The sequence below is a fragment of the Bombina bombina genome, chromosome 6, assembly GCF_027579735.1.
Source record: "Bombina bombina isolate aBomBom1 chromosome 6, aBomBom1.pri, whole genome shotgun sequence".
Taxonomy (NCBI): domain Eukaryota; kingdom Metazoa; phylum Chordata; class Amphibia; order Anura; family Bombinatoridae; genus Bombina; species Bombina bombina.
The window spans coordinates 109,678,484-109,698,738 of NC_069504.1; the positions used below are offsets into that span (position 1 = coordinate 109,678,484).

At 41.9% G+C, this 20,255-nt stretch overlaps 1 protein-coding gene across 1 annotated transcript in view; it reads left to right on the forward strand.

The window, feature by feature from the left end:
- PUS7 (pseudouridine synthase 7) overlaps nt 1-20,255 on the forward strand; it is a 279,628-nt gene that overhangs the window by 153,952 nt on the left and 105,421 nt on the right. The window contains exon 10 of the mRNA XM_053716557.1: nt 3,772-3,833. Within this exon, the coding sequence (XP_053572532.1) occupies nt 3,772-3,833 (62 nt within the window). The remainder of the gene's footprint in view (nt 1-3,771; nt 3,834-20,255) is intronic.

Below are 20,255 nucleotides of genomic sequence, written 5' to 3' on the forward strand. Positions count from 1 at the left end.
TTTGTCAGTAATGTGGCCTTGTGTTCTCTCGGTTCTTCCTACGATTTCCTGTCTTATGGGCAGGTATTTATCAATGCTCTCCTCTTCAGGTGGCTCGTTGTCCTGCTTACGGAAGTGTGGTTCCTTTTTTTTCTTTTCTTTTTTAGGGGCCTCTCCTGTGTTCGGGAGGTTAGAAAAGATGTTTTATCTGGTTCGGGGATTGGTCTGCTCTTTGAATTGTTCCTTTCCATCTGGGGAGCTGCTGGCTCCGCATTGAGACTTTGGGTGGCTTTGCTAGATCTCCTTGGGTCTAACGCCTGTTCAATTGTCTCTAGGTTGTAGTGGCTGTGTCCATTCTTCCGCCCTTTTTGGGGCTGGTCTTGGTATTCCTTTCTGTTCTCTTGCTTTCTGCTGTTGCTTGGGCTGGTTCGGCTAGGTGTAGGATCTGAGATCTGTTCATCCTCTGGTCTTCGGAGTGACAGTGGACCTTTATTTTATTATTTTTTTAATTTTATTTTTGAAGTTCTTCCCCTTTGAGATCTGTGAGTAGGCTTGGCAGCCTGGAGTGTGTCCTCTGTCTTGGAGGTTGGGCAATCTGCTATTTTGTTTGGCTGCTTCTTCCTTACGGATAGTGTTTTTTCTGTGTCTTCCTACGGATGGCAGCGTATTACTGGAGTCAGATGTTTATTTTTCTGAGTTTGCTACTTGTAATTTTCTGTTTGCTCAGTCTCAGAGTTCTGACGTTTTGAGGACTTTGTCTTCAGCTGTCTTTTTCGGTGCTGTTGCACAATATTTGGGAGATTTTTCTTCTCCTTGATGATGCCCGGTTGCTCCTTGTGGGTTGGGCGTTGTCTCCCCTTGTTCTCTGGATCCATTCGAGTCTCTGTGGCCTTGGCCTTCCTTTGAAGGGGGTTTTTCCTTTATGTATTTTGCTGTACCTTTTTGGTTATCCCTTTGGCTTACCCTTGTCCTCTCCCTTTTGGGGATTTTGGTACTGTACTAGTAAGGGTTGTTTGGGGACAGACTGCTGGGCGACGGTTCTCCTGGAGGAGTGTTGGCTCATTGAGTCTGCTTGCGGTCTCTCTAGTTAGTCTTCGGACTATCTGCGGGTCAGTGTCCTTGGGGGGCCTTTTCCTTCTAGTTTTTTTGCCTGGCTCCGATGAAGTGGGGTTTGGTTGGGTTGTGTTTTTTTCAGGCCTGGTGCCCTCAGAATGTGCCGCCTATTTTGTACCCTCCCGTTTTTGCATTGAGTCCTCTATAGCTTGGGTATTTGTTTTCCCAAAAGTAATGAATGCAGCTGTGGACTCTTTCCATTTATGAAGAAAAACTTAAATTATGCTTACCTGATAATTTTCTTTTCTTCAGATGGAAAGAGTCCACAGCTCCCCACCCATATTTTTCTGTGGGTCGTCTCTCTTTCTTTCTTTTTTTTTTTTTTTTATTCTTCTGACACCTTTTCACCCTTGTAGTTCTTCTACTGTTCCTTGTTCCTCGGCAGAATGACTGGGAATGAGGGAAGTGGGAGGAGTATTTAACCCTTTTGGCTGGGGTGTCTTTGCCTCCTACTGGTGGCCAGGTTCTGAATTCCCAAAAGTAATGAATGCAGCTGTGGACTCTTTCCATCTGAAGAAAAGAAAATTATCAGGTAAGCATAATTTAAGTTTTTAAAAGGTAAATTCTTAACTGACCTTTTTATGAACGCTGCAGAGCTGCCAGCATTTTTCAAAATAAATCTGAAGATTATTTCAGGAGCAAAGTCTTGTTGAACTCCCCCCTGTAAGAAACAAACAAAAGAAGCAATAATACCCATAGAAGCAATATTAGGTTTGAATGTATTAACCTAATTAAACGTGGGCCACACAAAATATGTTTGAGGAGATACCTTAACTTAGCAAAAAACACAATTCACATTGGAAGGAAAGTGTTCAAGAGGACCCATCTTCTAATGATGATTCAGGACAGAATCAGAAAGCTCCATTTATAGCATTAAACTGCAGGCAAGAATAAAAATGTAAAATCTCTAAATAAATGAAGCTCTAGTATAAAGAAGCCTGCATACAATAAACATTTTAAACAATCTCTTTCAAAGTAGGATTAGAGAGAGAGGACCAGAATACTCCATTATAAGAAGTATTGTGATATAAAATTATATATATCCCCCAAAGAGAGAGCAAGGGAAAGAAAAATGTAGGGATAAAACTGTAAAGAGTAAAGTATAAATAATGAAATCCCCATAATAAAGTACTTTTGGAAGCAAGAGCCGTATTAAATTGGTCGGAATACATAAAAAGTATTACATAAATATGCTGGGGGAAGACCCATTTTGGTAGTAAAAGTGTTCAGATATTTTAGCTTCCAAAGTAGGACAGAATCAGAAGTTTGCATAATAATAATTGATAAATATCATCAAGAAAGAGCTCCTAAGAAACTTTCATCAAGAAAAGGCGCACCAACTATAGGAGGTAGCACACAAAACAAATGCCCATAAATAAGGGGAAAATGCACCAAAACAAGCACGCACATAGGTGCCAAAAAATAAAAATGTTTTTGCATTTCTGAGGGGGCAACAAATATGAAGAAGAAAAAAAAAAAACGCGCCCCTCTATAAAGACAGTGCCAAATTGCCAATGAGCTCTTAAAAAATAAAAATAAAAAATAGTAATATCATAAGGATCTGTCCCAAGGCCATATATAAATTTGCCCAAATAGAAGATGAAGAGTGTTTGAAAAAATAAACAGTACTTGCCAATAACGCGCTCCTGCTAGAGACACTAAACGGAAACCAGTCCTGCACTGAAAATCAGCAGAGGACATAATATAGGAGTAATCTGTAGACCCAGTTGAAAGAGGCAAAAGACAAGTCCCTGCAACATCCTTGGGAGATCAGTGACTAATAATCTCATGGAAAAGAAAAAAAATGACCCACAACCTGTACTCCTTAACTCCTCTGACAAAATGTTTTCTGAGGGGAAATGGGCCTCAAATCAATCTCAGGACTCCGCTCAACGAAGAAATCCTTTGCACATATTTACTCTTCACCTTCCTCCAGCGGAGGCAAAGAGAAGACTAACTTCCATAGAGGGTGGGAGGGGTTATATAGAGATTTTGGGGATCTTTGCCTGCTCCTAGTGGCAGGGAGAATATATTCCCAGGAGTAATGGACCACCTTTATGAAAGAAAAGCGAACACTTCAATTTAAAAGATATAAAAGGTCACTTTCTATTCAGGTATCCAGTATATTGCTTCTTTTCTGCTTGATCATTTCACTCATATTGGACCAAAATAAGACCAAGGATGAGCTAAGGAACCTGGTTTATAATCTGGCTGTAATGTGCCTCTGCTATTTTGAACACAGAATATTTAATTTATGTACAACAGTGTCTTTTATTCCCTTGTGTACATTCCAGTCATATGGTAATGAATATAGAGATATATGAGATGGCTTTCTATTAACCAACTATTTGGTCATATTTTCTGTGCTGTCACTTGGAAAGTGGAGAATATGTTTTACTAATAAGAAAACATTTTCCAATTTAAAAACTTGGAAGTGAGAAATTACTTAGCAAGGAACCTACATATATACACAGATTTTGTGATCTACCACAGAAGATTCACAAGTACAGACAAGTGGGATATCTAAGACCAAGCCAATGTCATTGTGGCCCTAATCTGTATAGTGGAAATACTCTTATTTGGTGATTGATACCATCGAAAAAAAAGGGTATAATTTCATGAGACATTATATTTTCCCACAAGGCTAGCTTTTTATTTATTGCTCTGTTATTGTTTAAGGGCGATCCTTCAGGACAACTGGAATGAAATGGTAGATCTAATACTGAAACCAAGACCAGGAGGTAAGAAATGCTTAGAGTATTCGTCTTCATATTTGCGCATCATTTAATCCTCCTCAGTAAAACTCGTACTCATGATTCCTGTACGAAACAAGTTAAAGGTGTGTGTTTTTTTTTGTTGTTTTCTCCAACATAGGTGTGTCCGGTCCACGGCGTCATCCTTACTTGTGGGATATTCTCTTCCCCAACAGGAAATGGCAAAGAGCCCAGCAAAGCTGGTCACATGATCCCTCCTAGGCTCCGCCTTCCCCAGTCATTCTCTTTGCCGTTGTACAGGCAACATCTCCACGGAGATGGCTTAGAGTTTTTTGGTGTTTAACTGTAGTTTTTATTCTTCAATCAAGAGTTTATTTTAAAATAGTGCTGGTATGTACTATTTACTCTGAAACAGAAAAGTGATGAAGATTTCTGTTTGTAAGAGGAAAATGATTTTAGCAACCGTTACTAAAATCGATGGCTGTTTCCACACAGGACTGTTGAGAGGAATTAACTTCAGTCGGGGGAAACAGTGAGCAGACTTTTGCTGCTTGAGGTATGACACATTTCTAACAAGACGATGTAATGCTGGAAGCTGTCATTTTCCCTATGGGATCCGGTAAGCCATTTTATTACATAAGAACAAAGGGCTTCACAAGGGCTTTTAAGACTGGTAGACATTTTCTGGGCTAAAACGATTGATATATAAGCATTTTTAATACTTCATAGCTTTGAGGAATTATTTTTTTCTTGGGAATTATATAAAATAACCGGCAGGCACTGTATTGGACACCTTATTCTCTAGGGGCTTTCCCTAATCATAGGCAGAGCCTCATTTTCGCGCCTCTATTGCGCACTTGTTTTTGGGAAGCATGACATGCAGATGCATGTGTGAGGAGCTCTGATACATAGAAAAGGCTTTATGAAGGCGTCATTTGGTATCGTATTCCCCTTTGGGCTTGGTTGGGTCTCAGCAAAGCAGATACCAGGGACTGTATAGGGGTTAAATATAAAAACGGCTCCGGTTCCGTTATTTTAAGAGTTAAAGCTTTCAAATTTGGTGTGCAATACTTTTAAGGCTTTAAGACACTGTGGTGAAATTTTGGTGAATTTTGAACAATTCCTTCATACTTTTTCACATTTGCAGTAATAAAGTGTGTTCAGTTTAAAATTTAAAGTGACAGTAACGGTTTTATTTTAAAACGTTTTTTGTACTTTGTTATCAAGTTTATGCCTGTTTAACATGTCTGAACTACCAGATAGACTGTGTTCTGTATGTGGGGAAGTCAAGGTTCCTTCTCATTTAAATAGATGTGATTTATGTGACACAAAATTTAGAGAAAATGATGCCCAAGATGATTCCTCAAGTGAGGGGAGTAAGCATGGTACTGCATCATCCCCTCCTTCGTCTACGCCAGTCTTGCCCACACAGGAGGCCCCTAGTACATCTAGTGCGCCAATACTCCTTACTATGCAACAATTAACGGCTGTAATGGATAATTCTATCAAAAACATTTTAGCCAAAATGCCCACTTATCAGCGAAAGCGCGACTGCTCTGTTTTAGAAAATACGGAAGAGCATGAGGACGCTGATGATATTGGTTCTGAAGTGCCCCTACACCAGTCTGAGGGGGCCAGGGAGGTTTTGTCTGAGGGAGAAATTTCAGATTCAGGGAAAATTTCTCAACAAGCTGAACCTGATGTGATTACATTCAAATTTAAATTGGAACATCTCCGCGCTCTGCTTAAGGAGGTGTTATCTACTCTGGATGATTGTGAGAATTTGGTCATTCCAGAGAAATTATGTAAGATGGACAAGTTCTTAGAGGTCCCGGGGCCCCCCGAAGCTTTTCCTATACCCAAGCGGGTGGCGGATATTGTAAACAAAGAATGGGAAAGGCCCGGCATACCTTTCGTCCCTCCCCCTATATTCAAGAAATTGTTTCCTATGGTCGACCCCAGAAAGGACTTATGGCAGACAGTCCCCAAGGTCGAGGGGGCGGTTTCTACTCTAAACAAACGCACCACTATACCCATAGAAGATAGTTGTGCTTTCAAAGATCCTATGGATAAAAAATTAGAGGGTTTGCTTAAAAAGATGTTTGTTCAGCAAGGTTACCTTCTACAACCAATTTCATGCATTGTTCCTGTCACTACAGCAGCGTGTTTCTGGTTCGATGAACTAGAAAAGGCGCTCAATAAAGATTCTTCTTATGAGGAGATTTTGGACAGAATTCATGCTCTCAAATTGGCTAACTCTTTCACCTTAGACGCCACTTTGCAATTGGCTAGATTAGCGGCGAAAAATTCTGGGTTTGCTATTGTGGCGCGCAGAGCGCTTTGGCTAAAATCTTGGTCAGCGGATGCGTCTTCCAAGAATAAATTGCTTAACATTCCTTTCAAGGGGAAAACGCTGTTTGGCCCTGACTTGAAAGAGATTATTTCTGATATCACTGGGGGTAAGGGCCACGCCCTTCCTCAGGATAGGTCTTTCAAGGCTAAAAATAAACCATATGTCATCGGCTCCACCATGGAAGCTACCTTTGAGACGGGACCTTCTTGTTCAAGGTCCGTTCGAACATCCGAATCTGGTCTCACTCCAACTGACTGCTTGGAGATTGAACGCTTGATTTTATCAAAGCGAGGGTTCTCAGATTCTGTCATTGATACTCTTGTTCAGGCCAGAAAGCCTGTAACTAGAAAAATCTACCATAAAATATGGAAAAGATATATCTGTTGGTGTGAATCTAAAGGATTCCCTTGGGACAAGATTAAAATTCCTAAGATTCTATCCTTTCTTCAAGAAGGTTTGGAGAAAGGATTATCTGCAAGTTCTTTGAAGGGACAGATTTCTGCCTTGTCTGTGTTACTTCACAAAAAGCTGGCGGCTGTGCCAGATGTTCAAGCTTTTGTTCAGGCTCTGGTTAGAATCAAGCCTGTTTACAAACCTTTGACTCCTCCTTGGAGTCTCAATTTAGTTCTTTCAGTTCTTCAGGGGGTTCCGTTTGAACCCTTACATTCCGTTGATATTAAGTTATTATCTTGGAAAGTTTTGTTTTTGGTTGCAATTTCTTCTGCTAGAAGAGTTTCAGAATTATCTGCTCTGCAGTGTTCTCCTCCTTATCTGGTGTTCCATGCAGATAAGGTGGTTTTGCGTACTAAACCTGGTTTTCTTCCGAAAGTTGTTTCTAACAAAAACATTAACCAGGAGATAGTCGTGCCTTCTTTGTGTCCGAATCCAGTTTCAAAGAAGGAACGTTTGTTGCACAATTTGGATGTAGTTCGTGCTCTAAAATTCTATTTAGATGCTACAAAGGATTTTAGACAAGCATCTTCCTTGTTTGTTATTTATTCTGGTAAAAGGAGAGGTCAAAAAGCAACTTCTACCTCTCTCTCTTTTTGGCTTAAAAGCATCATCAGATTGGCTTACGAGACTGCCGGACGGCAGCCTCCTGAAAGAATCACAGCTCATTCCACTAGGGCCGTGGCTTCCACATGGGCCTTCAAGAACGAGGCTTCTGTTGATCAGATATGTAAGGCAGCGACTTGGTCTTCACTGCACACTTTTACTAAATTTTACAAATTTGATACTTTTGCTTCTTCTGAGGCTATTTTTGGGAGAAAGGTTTTGCAAGCCGTGGTGCCTTCCATCTAGGTGACCTGATTTGCTCCCTCCCTTCATCCGTGTCCTAAAGCTTTGGTATTGGTTCCCACAAGTAAGGATGACGCCGTGGACCGGACACACCTATGTTGGAGAAAACAGAATTTATGTTTACCTGATAAATTACTTTCTCCAACGGTGTGTCCGGTCCACGGCCCGCCCTGGTTTTTTAATCAGGTCTGATAATTTATTTTCTTTAACTACAGTCACCACGGTATCATATGATTTCTCCTATGCAAATATTCCTCCTTTACGTCGGTCGAATGACTGGGGAAGGCGGAGCCTAGGAGGGATCATGTGACCAGCTTTGCTGGGCTCTTTGCCATTTCCTGTTGGGGAAGAGAATATCCCACAAGTAAGGATGACGCCGTGGACCGGACACACCATTGGAGAAAGTAATTTATCAGGTAAACATAAATTCTGTTTTCTCCAACATAGGTGTGTCCGGTCCACGGCGTCATCCTTACTTGTGGGATATTCTCTTCCCCAACAGGAAATGGCAAAGAGCCCAGCAAAGCTGGTCACATGATCCCTCCTAGGCTCCGCCTACCCCAGTCATTCTCTTTGCCGTTGTACAGGCAACATCTCCACGGAGATGGCTTAGAGTTTTTTTAGTGTTTAACTGTAGTTTTTATTATTCAATCAAGAGTTTGTTATTTTAAAATAGTGCTGGTATGTACTATTTACTCAGAAACAGAAAAGAGATGAAGATTTCTGTTTGTATGAGGAAAATGATTTTAGCACCGTAACTAAAATCCATGGCTGTTCCACACAGGACTGTTGAGAGCAATTAACTTCAGTTGGGGGAACAGTGTGCAGTCTCTTACTGCTTGAGGTATGACACATTCTAACAAGACGATGTAATGCTGGAAGCTGTCATTTTCCCTATGGGATCCGGTAAGCCATGTTTATCAAGATAGTAAATAAGGGCTTCACAAGGGCTTATTAAGACTGTAGACTTTTTCTGGGCTAAATCGATTCATTATTAACACATATTTAGCCTTGAGGAATCATTTATTCTGGGTATTTTGATATGATTATATCGGCAGGCACTGTTTTAGACACCTTATTCTTTAGGGGCTTTCCCTAATCATAGTCAGAGCCTCATTTTCGCGCCGGTATGGCGCACTTGTTTTTGAGGACAGCATGGCATGCAGCTGCATGTGTGTGGAGCTCTGATACATAGAAAAGTCTTTCTGAAGGCATCATTTGGTATCGTATTCCCCTTTGGGCTTGGTTGGGTCTCAGCAAAGCAGATTCCAGGGACTGTAAAGGGGTTAAATATAAAAACGGCTCCGGTTCCGTTATTTTAAGGGTTAAAGCTTCCAAATTTGGTGTGCAATACTTTTAAGGCTTTAAGACACTGTGGTGAAATTTTGGTGAATTTTGAACAATTCCTTCATACTTTTTCGCAATTGCAGTAATAAAGTGTGTTTAGTTTAAAATTTAAAGTGACAGTAACGGTTTTATTTTAAAACGTTTTTTGTGCTTTGTTATCAAGTTTATGCCTGTTTAACATGTCTGAACTACCAGATAGATTGTGTTCTGACTGTGGGGAAACCAAGGTTCCTTCTCATTTAACTATATGTATTTTATGTCATAAAAATATTTAGTAAAAATGATGCCCAAGATGATTCCTCAAGTGAGGGGAGTAAGCATGGTACTGCATCATCCCCTCCTTCGTCTACACCAGTCTTGCCCATACAGGAGGCCCCTAGTACATCTAGTGCGCCAATACTCCTTACTATGCAACATTTAACGGCTGTAATGGATAATTCTATCAAAAACATTTTAGCCAATATGCCCACTTATCAGCGAAAGCGCGACTGCTCTGTTTTAGAAAATTCTGTAGAGCATGAGAACGCTGATGATATGGTTTCTGAAGGGCCTCTACACCAGTCTGAGGGGGCCAGGGAGGTTTTGTCTGAGGGAGAAATTTCAGATTCAGGAAACATTTCTCAACAAGCTGAACCTGATGTGATTACTTTTAAATTTAAGTTGGAACATCTCCGCGCTCTGCTTAAGGAGGTGTTATCCAATTTGGATGATTGTGATTATCTGGTCATTCCAGAACCACTATGTAAAATGGAAAAGTTCTTAGAGGCCCCGGGGCCCCCCGAAGCTTTTCCTATATCCAAGCGGGTGGCGTACATTGTTAGTAAAGAATGGGACAGGCCCGGTATTCCTTTAGTACCTCCCCCCATATTTAAAAAAAATTGTTTTCCTATAGTCGACCCCAGAAAGGACTGATGGCAGACAGTCCCCAAGGTCGAGGGGGCGGTTTCTACTCTACACAAGCGCGCCACTATACCCATAGAAGATAGTTGTGCTTTCCAAGATCCTATGGATAAAAAATTAGAAGGTCTGCTAAAAAAGATGTTTGTTCAGCAAGGTTCCCTTCTACAACCAATTGCATGCATTGTCCCTGTCACTGCAGCCGCGTGTTTCTAGTTTGATGAGCTAGGAAAGGCGATTATTAGCAATTCTTCTTCTTATGAGGAGATTATGGACAGAATTCGTGCTCTTAATTTGGCTAATTCTTTCACCCTAGACGCCACCTTGCAATTGGCTAGGTTAGCGGCGAAAAAATTCTGGGTTTGCTATTGTGGCGCAGAGCGCTTTGGTTAAAATCTTGGGCAGCGGATGCGTCTTCCAAGAACAAATTGCTTGACATTCCTTTCAAGGGGAAAACACTCTTTGGCCCTGACTTGAAAGAGATTATCTCTGATATCACTGGGGGCAAGGGCCACGCCCTTCCTCAGGATAGGTCTTTTCAAGACCAAAAATAAACCTAAGTTTCGTCCCTTTCGCAGAAACGGATCAGCCCCAAGGGCTACGTCCTCTAAGCAGGAAGGTAATACTTCTCAAGCCAATCCAGCCTGGAGACCTATGCAAGGCTGGAACAAAGGAAAGCAGGCCAGGAAACCTGCCACTGCTACCAAGGTCAGCATGAAATGCGGGCCCCCGATCCGGGACCGGATCTGGTGGGGGGCAGACTCTCTCTCTTCGCTCAGGCTTGGGCAAGAGATGTTCTGGATCCTTGGGCGCTAGAAATAGTCTCCCAAGGTTATTCTCTGGAGTTCAAGGGGCTTCCTCCAAGGGGGAGGTTCCACAGGTCTCAGTTGTCTTCAGACCACATAAGAAGACAGGCATTCTTACATTGGGTAGAAGACCTGCTAAAAATAGGAGTGATTCATCCTGTTCCATTAGGAGAACAAGGGATGGGGTTCTACTCCAATCTGTTCATAGTTCCCAAAAAAGAGGGAACGTTCAGACCAATCTTAGATCTCAAGATCTTGAACAAGTTTCTCAAGGTTCCATCGTTCAAGATGGAAACCATTCGAACACTTCTTCCTTCCATCCAGGAAGGTCAATTCATGACCAAGGTGGATTTCAAGGATGCGTATCTACATATTCCTATCCACAAGGAACATCATCGGTTCCTAAGGTTTGCATTCCTGGACAAGCATTTCCAGTTCGTGGCGTTTTCTTTCGGATTAGCCACTGCTCCTAGGATTTTCTCATAGGTACTAGGGTCCCTTCTGGCGGTGCTAAGACCAAGGGGCATTGCTGTAGTACCTTACTTGGACGACATTCTGATTCGAGCGTCGTCCCTTCCTCAAGTAAAGGCTCACACGGACATTGTCCTGGCCTTTCTCAGATCTCACGGATGGAAAGTGAACGTGGAAAAGAGTTCTCTATCTCCGTCAACGAGGGTTCCCTTCTTGGGAACTATAATAGACTCCTTAGAAATGAGGATTTTTCTGACAGAAGCCAGAAAAACAAAACTTCTAGACTCTTGTCGGATACTTCATTCCGTTCCTCTTCCTTCCATAGCGCAGTGCATGGAAGTGATAGGTTTGATGGTAGCGGCAATGGACATAGTTCCTTTTGTGCGCATTCATCTAAGACCATTACAACTGTTCATGCTCAGTCAGTGGAATGGGGACTATTCAGACTTGTCTCCGAAGATACAAGTAAATCAGAGGACCAGAGACTCATTCCGTTGGTGGCTGTCCCTGGACAACCTGTCACAAGGGATGACCTTCCGCAGACCAGAGTGGGTCATTGTCACGACCGACGCCAGTCTGATGGGCTGGGGCGCGGTCTGGGGATCCCTGAAAGCTCAGGGTCTTTGGTCTCGGGTAGAATCTCTTCTACCGATAAATATTCTGGAACTGAGAGCGATATTCAATGCTCTCAAAGCTTGGCCTCAGCTAGCGAGGGCCAAGTTCATACATCAACCATCAGGGGGGAACAAGGAGTTCCCTAGCGATGGAAGAAGTGACCAAAATCATTCTATGGGCGGAGTCTCACTCCTGCCACCTGTCTGCTATCCACATCCCAGGAGTGGAAAATTGGGAAGCGGATTTTCTGAGTCGTCAGACATTGCATCCGGGGGAGTGGGAACTCCATCCGGAAATCTTTGCCCAAGTCACTCAACCGTGGGGCATTCCAGACATGGATCTGATGGCCTCTCGTCAGAACTTCAGAGTTCCTTACTACGGGTACAGATCCAGGGATCCCAAGGCGGCTCTAGTGGATGCACTAGTAGCACCTTGGACCTTCAAACTAGCTTATGTGTTCCCGCCGTTTCCTCTCATCCCCAGGCTGGTAGCCAGGATCAATCAGGAGAGGGCGTCGGTGATTTTGATAGCTCCTGCGTGGCCACGCAGGACTTGGTATGCAGATCTGGTGAATATGTCATCGGCTCCACCATGGAAGCTACCTTTGAGACGAGACCTTCTTGTTCTAGGTCCGTTCGACCCACTCCAGCTGACTGCTTGGAGATTGAACGCTTGATCTTATCAAAGCGAGGGTTCTCAGATTCTGTTATTAATACTCTTGTTCAGGCCTGAAAGCCTGTAACCAGAAACATTACCACATAATTTGGTATATCTGTTGGTGTGAATCTGCAGGATTCCCTTGGGACAAGGTTAAGATTCCTAAGAGTCTATCCTTCCTTCGAGAAGGATTGGAAAAAGATTATCTGCAAGTCCCTTGATGGGACAGATTTCTGCCTTGTCTGTGTTACTTCACAAAAAGCTGGCAGCTGTGCCAGATGTTCTAGCCTTTGTTCAGGCTCTGGTTAGAATCAAGCCTGTTTACAAAATTTTGACTCCTCCTTGGAGTCTCAACCTAGTTCTTTCAGTTCTTCAGGGGGTTCCGTTTGAACCCTTACATTCCGTTGATATTAAGTTATTATCTTGGAAAGTTTTGTTTTTGGTTGCAATTTCTTCTGCTAGAAGAGTTTCAGAATTATCTGCTCTGCAGTGTTCTTCTCCTTATCTGGTGTTCCATGCAGATAAGGTGGTTTTGCGTACTAAACCTGGTTTTCTTCCAAAAGTTGTTTCTAACAAAAACATTAACCAGGAGATAGTTGTGCCTTCTTTGTGTCCTAATCCAGTTTCAAAGAAGGAACGTTTGTTGCACAACTTGGATGTAGTTCGTGCTCTCAAATTTTACTTAGCAGCTACTAAGGATTTCAGACAAACTTCGTCTTTGTTTGTTGTTTATTCTGGTAAACGGAGAGGTCAAAAAAGCAACTTCTACCTCTCTCTCCTTCTGGATTAAAAGCATTATCCGATTGGCTTATGAGACTGCCGGACGGCAGCCTCCTGAAAGAATCACAGCGCACTCCACTAGGGCTGTGGCTTCCACATGGGCCTTCAAGAACGAGGCTTCTGTTGATCAGATTTGATACTTTTGCTTCTTCTGAGGCTATTTTTGGGAGAAAGGTTTTGCAAGCCGTGGTGCCTTCCATTTAGGTGACCTGATTTGCTCCCTCCCTTCATCCGTGTCCTAAAGCTTTGGTATTGGTTCCCACAAGTAAGGATGACGCCGTGGACCGGACACACCTATGTTGGAGAAAACAGAATTTATGTTTACCTGATAAATTACTTTCTCCAACGGTGTGTCCGGTCCACGGCCCGCCCTGGTTTTTTTAATCAGGTCTGATAATTTATTTTCTTTAACTACAGTCACCACGGTAACATATGGTTTCTCCTATGCAAATATTCCTCCTTAACGTCGGTCGAATGACTGGGGTAGGCGGAGCCTAGGAGGGATCATGTGACCAGCTTTGCTGGGCTCTTTGCCATTTCCTGTTGGGGAAGAGAATATCCCACAAGTAAGGATGACGCCGTGGACCGGACACACCGTTGGAGAAAGTAATTTATCAGGTAAACATAAATTCTGTTTTTTTTGTGCTGTGGTTGTTTTTTTTTTTTTTTTATTATTATTATTATTATTAACTGAAAAGAAGTTAACACAACCTTTTGTAGTGAACAAACAACATATTTTTACAAATTTACATAATAGTCTTTACAGAATACTTCTACTTTAGGAAATATTCTTAGGTTTCTTTGCACTCACTGCATGTTTGAGAACAATCAATAGAATTTCATTAATTGTCAAGTCTGGGAACTGCGAAGCCCATTCCAAAACCTTAAAGGGACATAAGTTCAGAAAGAATATGCTCTAATGCAGTGATTTGCAACCTTTTTCTCCAACATTGGTGTGTCCGGTCCACGGCGTCATCCATAACTTGTGGGAATATTCTCTTCCCCAACAGGAAATGGCAAAGAGCACAGCAAAAGCTGTCCATATAGTCCCTCCTAGGCTCCGCCCACCCCAGTCATTCTCTTTGCCGCTGAACAAGCAGCATCTCCACGGAGATGGTGAAGAGTATGTGGTGTTTAGTTGTAGTTTTTTATTCTACTATCAAGTTTTTCACTCTGTTCCATGGCCTTCCATAGCTCAGTGCATGGAAGTAGTAGGGTTGATGGTTGCAGCAATGGACATAGTTCCTTTTGCGCGAATTCATCTAAGACCATTACAACTGTGCATGCTGAAACAGTGGAATGGGGACTATACAGACTTGTCTCCAGTGATTTAAGTAGATCAGAAGACCAGAGACTCACTCCGTTGGTGGCTAACCCAGGATCACTTGTCCCAGGGAATGAGCTTCCGCAGACCAGAGTGGGTCATCGTCACGACCGACGCCAGTCTAGTGGGCTGGGGCGCGGTCTGGGACTCCCTGAAAGCTCAGGGTCTATGGTCTCGGGAAGAGTCTCTTCTCCCGATAAACATTCTGGAACTGAGAGCGATATTCAATACTCTCAGGGCTTGGCCTCAACTAGCAAAGGCCAGATTCATAAGATTCCAATCAGACAACATGACGACTGTTGCTTACATCAACCATCAGGGGGGAACAAGGAGTTCTCTGGCGATGAAAGAAGTAACCAAAATAATACAATGGGCAGTGAATCACTTTAGAAGCAACAAAGGAGTTCAGACAAACGTCTTCTCTGTTTGTCATTTATTCTGGCAAGAGGAGAGGTCAAAAAGCTACTGCTACCTCTTTCCTTTTGGCTGAAAAGCATCATCCGATTGGCTTACGAGACTGCCGGACGGCAGCCTCCCGAACGCATCACAGCTCACTCTACTAGGGCTGTGGCTTCCTCTTGGGCCTTCAAGAACGAGGCTTCTGTTGATCAGATATGTAAGGCAGCGACTTGGTCTTCCCTGCACACTTTTGCCAAATTCTACAAATTTGATACTTTTGCTTCTTCGGAGGCTATTTTTGGGAGAAAGGTTTTGCAAGCCGTGGTTCCTTCTGTTTAGGTGACCTGATTGGCTCCCTCCCTTCATCCGTGTCCTAAAGCTTTGGTATTGGTTCCCACAAGTTATGGATGACGCCGTGGACCGGACACACCAATGTTGGAGAAAACAGAATTTATGCTTACCTGATAAATTACTTTCTCCAACGGTGTGTCCGGTCCACGGCCCGCCCTGGTTTTTTAATCAGGTCTTATGAATTTCTTTCTTTAACTGCAGTCACCATGGCACCCTATGGTTTCTCCTGTTTTTCTCCTGTCCGTCGGTCGAATGACTGGGGTGGGCGGAGCCTAGGAGGGACTATATGGACAGCTTTTGCTGTGCTCTTTGCCATTTCCTGTTGGAGAAGAGAATATTCCCACAAGTTATGGATGACGCCGTGGACCGGACACACCGTTGGAGAAAGTAATTTATCAGGTAAGCATAAATTCTGTTTTTTGCCGTGGCACACTTTTTTTTACATTAAAAAAATCCTGTGGCACACCACCATCCCAAAATTTTACAAAATCACTCATTGTAGCCTAATACAGGATATATATATACAGTATATGTATGTGTATATATATATATATATATGTATGTATGTGTGTATATATATATATATATATTTGATTTTCAGAGTTCAGCGCACATAGAATGGAGAAAAACAAAAACAAATTATGGTGCAGTATGTCAGTACTAGGCAATCAAAAACTAAACGTGAGATTTAAATGTGCTCACCTTGTTTAACCTCAAACATGTGAGGTATGTTGGAAGCATGGAGGGGGTGTAATCCCTATCTGTGGTAAAGATGTTTCCAGCTGGTATGCAGAAACTTTTAGCAGGTGGAAATCTTGATATCCCTGGAGTAGAAATATGTTGGTATTTCAGACAAACTTCTCCTCTCTAGAGTTAGGTAGAGACACTTTAATTCTTATTGCTGGATTTCTTTCCTTGTTGCTGTTTATTTCTTTTCCCCTTCTTTATACTTGAAAGGCTTCTCCTCTCTGGAGTATGGTATAAACTTTATGTATGCAAACCAATGAGTGCTCAGTTTACATACTATGAGATCAATTGTGGATATTAATTGCAGCACTCATGAGATGTGTATAAATGATGCTTGCAAGGACACAAAGTGAAATTTAAAATAAAAACACTTTTATTTTCCAATGTCCAATAAAAAATGATAAACCGAAATCCTCTTTGATAATAGTCCAGATCAGGGACAGAAATAGGTGAGCAGATGAAATATAGTATATTTCTTTAAATCCGGTAGTGAGTTTTTTTTCTTATCGGGGCTGGTGCAAAAACAGCTAGCTGATAAAAATTAGTGATATTGTGGTATAGGATGCTGTAAGTACAGCTGAAGGTAAATTCCTTGTGGTGGTTTTGAGCTCTGAAAAGCTCAGTGTTCAGGTAGATAAGTTGGTGTTTATGATGGAAAACCGTAATAAGTAGTTACATGAACTGCTGTAAATACAGCTAGATGATGATTCCTTGTGGTTTTTTGAGCTCTAGATAGCTCACAATATCCGGATGGATGTGGATTCTTAAGCCTGTCAGTGTCTAGAGCTCAAAAAACCACAAGGAATCAGGATCTATCTGGTTCAGAAGATCCTGCCTCAGGTATTGACACACACAAATCTTCTTTATTTAAAATAGAGTATATTCGTTCTTTGTTAAAAAAGGGTTGATTACATTGGATATGGAGGAAACTAGTCCTCTTGATATTAAAGCTAGCAAACGTTTAAATTCTGTTTATAAACCTCCTGTAGTTATTCCAGAGGTTTTTCCAGTTCCTGATGCTATTTCTGATATGATTTCTAAGGAATGGAATAGGCCTGGTACTTCTTTTATCCCTTCTTCAAGGTTTAAAAAATTGTATCCTTTGCCAGCAGTTACATTGGAGTTTTGGGAAAAGATCCCCAAAGTTGATGGGGCTAGCGCTACTCTTGCTAAACGTACTACTATTCCTATGGAAGATAGTACTTCTTTTAAAGATCCTTTAGATAGGAATCTTGAATCTTATCTAAGGAAAGCCTATTTATATTCAGGTCATCTTCTTTTTCAGGCCTGCAATTTCATTGGCTGATGTTGCAGCTGCATCAAATTTTTTGGTTGGAAAATTTAGACCAACAAGAATTTTATTCTGATTTGTCTAGCATTGTTCGCTTGCTTCAACATGCTAATCATTTTATTTGTGATGCCATTTTTAATATTATCAAAATTGATGTTAAATCTATGTCTTTAGCTATTTTAGCTAGAAGAGCATTGTGGCTTAAATCTTGGAATGCTGACATGAATTCTAAGTCTAGATTGCTATCTCTTTCTTTCCAAGGTAATAAGTTATTTGGTTCTCGGTTGGATTCGATTATTTTAACTCACTGGGGGGAATCTGTTTCCAATTAGAAGCCTTTCTCAAATTGGAATAAATCCAAGCCATTTAAGAGACCAAAGCCAGCCCCCAAGTCCGCATGAAGGTGCGGCCCTTATTTCAGCTCAGCTGGTAGTGGGCAGATTAAGATTTTTCAAGGATGTTTGGACAAATTCTGTCTAAAATCAATGGATTCTGAGTATTGTATCTCAGGGGTACCGAATAGTATTCAGAGTAAGACCTCCTGTGAGAAGATATTTTCTCTCACGCATCCCAGCAAATCCAGTAAATGCTCAGGCTTTCCTGAAGTGTGTTTCAGACTAGGAGTTTTCAGGGGTAATCATGCCAGTTCTGTTTCAGGAACAGGGTCTGGGGTTCTATTCAAATCTATTCATTGTCCCAAAGAAAGAAAATTCATTCAGACCAGTTCTGGATCTGAAAATTTTGAATCGTTATGTAAGAGTACCAACTTTCAAAATGGTGACTATAAGGACTATTCTGCCTTTTGTTCAGCAAGGACATATGTCCACAATAGACTTTCAGGATGCATATCTTCATATTCCGATTCATCCAGATCATTATCAGTTTCTGAGATTCTCTTTTCTAGAACAGCATTACCAATTTGTCGCTCTACCTTTTTGGCCTAGCAACAGCTCCAAGAATCTTTCTTTTTTTTACAAAGATACGACGAGTCCACGGATTTCTTCCTTACTTGTGGGATTTATCCTCCTAACAGGAAGTGGCAAAGAGAACCACAGCAGAGCTGTATATATAGCTCCTCCCTTCCCTCCACCTCCAGTCATTCTATTTGCCTGTGTTAGTGATAGGAAGAGGTAAAGTGAGGTGTTAGTTTAGATTCTTCAATCAAGAGTTTATTTTTCAAATGGTGCCTATGTGTACTGTTTTTTTATTCTGGGCAGCTTCTGAAGCCCAATTGTGGGGAACTAGTGGGTTTTTACACTCACTGTGCCTCCCCTTTTTGGTGCTGCCTGGAAATGGTCTTAGTGAGCTTGCCTAAGTCCCTTCTTTTCCACAGGACCTCTGGAGGGGACAGCGGACCTCTGGACACTGTGAGTGGTTTTTCATGCTTTTACTCAGCTTGGAGGTAGGTGCAGTTTTTCTGGGGCTTGCAGTAGTTACTCAGAACTAACTGTACACTGTTTAGGTATTTTTAAGAAGGACTTCTTTGGGATGCTTATATTTCTTTTAATAGATGTTTCTCAGACATTCAGGCTTTTTCTTTTTGCCAGAAGCGCTGGGATATGTTTTTTATTTTATAATTTGGGCTTGCCTTTATTTTTATTAGGCTGACGCTGGGGATATAACATTTAATGTATTTTCCGGTTTTCCCGGTTTGCAGTTGGTGACGCCCGCGATGGGCGGGGCTTCATTTGCGCGCTTTTGCAACAATATTACGTAGCTATCAGATCCGGTGGTGGTGTTGTGTACTGTCGGCTCCTGAGTGCGCTTTTTATTTGCGCTACAAGCAGTAGAGGAGAGGTTGTTCTCTTTACCGAGCGGATCACGGTTGCATGGGGGCAGGTAGGAGCCGCAGCAGAGCTGTGGCAGGGTGTCCAGAAGTTTTATATAGGTTATTATATTTAACGGAGCCCAGGTGATAAATTTTATTTAGCCAATTCTTAATAATTTAAGTTTATCTAAGACAAAGCACAGTACACGGTTTTTGATTTATATTTAAAGGAACAGTATCCTTTTATGTTGTAAGGGGACCTGAGTTTTTTTTGCATCTGTTATTATGGAAGACATGGAACATAGTACATGTCTCATGTGTTCGAATGCCATTGTGGAACCTCCTGTCACACTATGTGAAGATTGTGTGGGCAGAGCTTTGCAATGTAAAGATAAAATATTTTGTAATAAGGATTTGTCTAACAATGATTCTCTTGCTAATGAGATTCAGGGTTTGCCGCAATCTTCTCCCCAAGCGTCACAGTCCTTAACACCAGCTCAAGCTGCGCCTTCTGCAACGGCTTCTGCTTCTTTCACTTTGCAGGATATGGCGGCAGTAATGTCAACTACTCTCACTGAGGTTTTGTCTAAGTTGCCGGTGTTACAAGGAAAACGTAGCAGGGCAGAAACGCAGGGGGTCCCTGTAGCTTCTGATGCTTTGATGGCTTTTTCTGATGTACCTTTCCAGTCCTCTGATTTGGAGGGAAAGGAGATTCTGTCTGAGGGAGAACTGTCTGATTCAGGCAGTGCTTTGCCCTAAACAGATTCGGACATTATGTCCTTTAGATTTAAACTGGAACACCTCCGACTATTATTTCGGGAGGTTCTAGGGACTCTGGACGACTGTGACTCTATTTTGGTCCCGCCAGAGAAATTGTGTAAGATGGACAGATACCTAGAAGTCCCTGCTTATTCAGATACCTTTCCGCTTCCTAAGAGATTTTCGGAGACTGTCACCAAGGAATGGGAAAGGCCGGGTAATCCGTTTTCCCCTTCCTCTATGTTCAAGAAAATGTACCCTATACCTAACACCGTGAAGGACTTTTGGCAAACGGTCCCTAAGGTGGAGGGAGCTATTTCTATACTAGCTAAGCGTACAACTATTCCTATTGAAGACAGCTGTGCTTTCAAAGACCCTATGGATAAAAAATTAGGTCTGTTGAAGAAGCTATTTGTTCATCAAGGTTTTCTCTTATAACCAACGGCCTGTATTGTACCAGTTACAACTGCGGCTGCTTTTTGGTTTGATGCCTTGGAAGAATCTCTGAAGATGGAGACTTCTTTAGAGGAAATTATGGACAGGGTTAAGGACTTAAAACTGGCCAATTCCTTTGTCACTGACGCT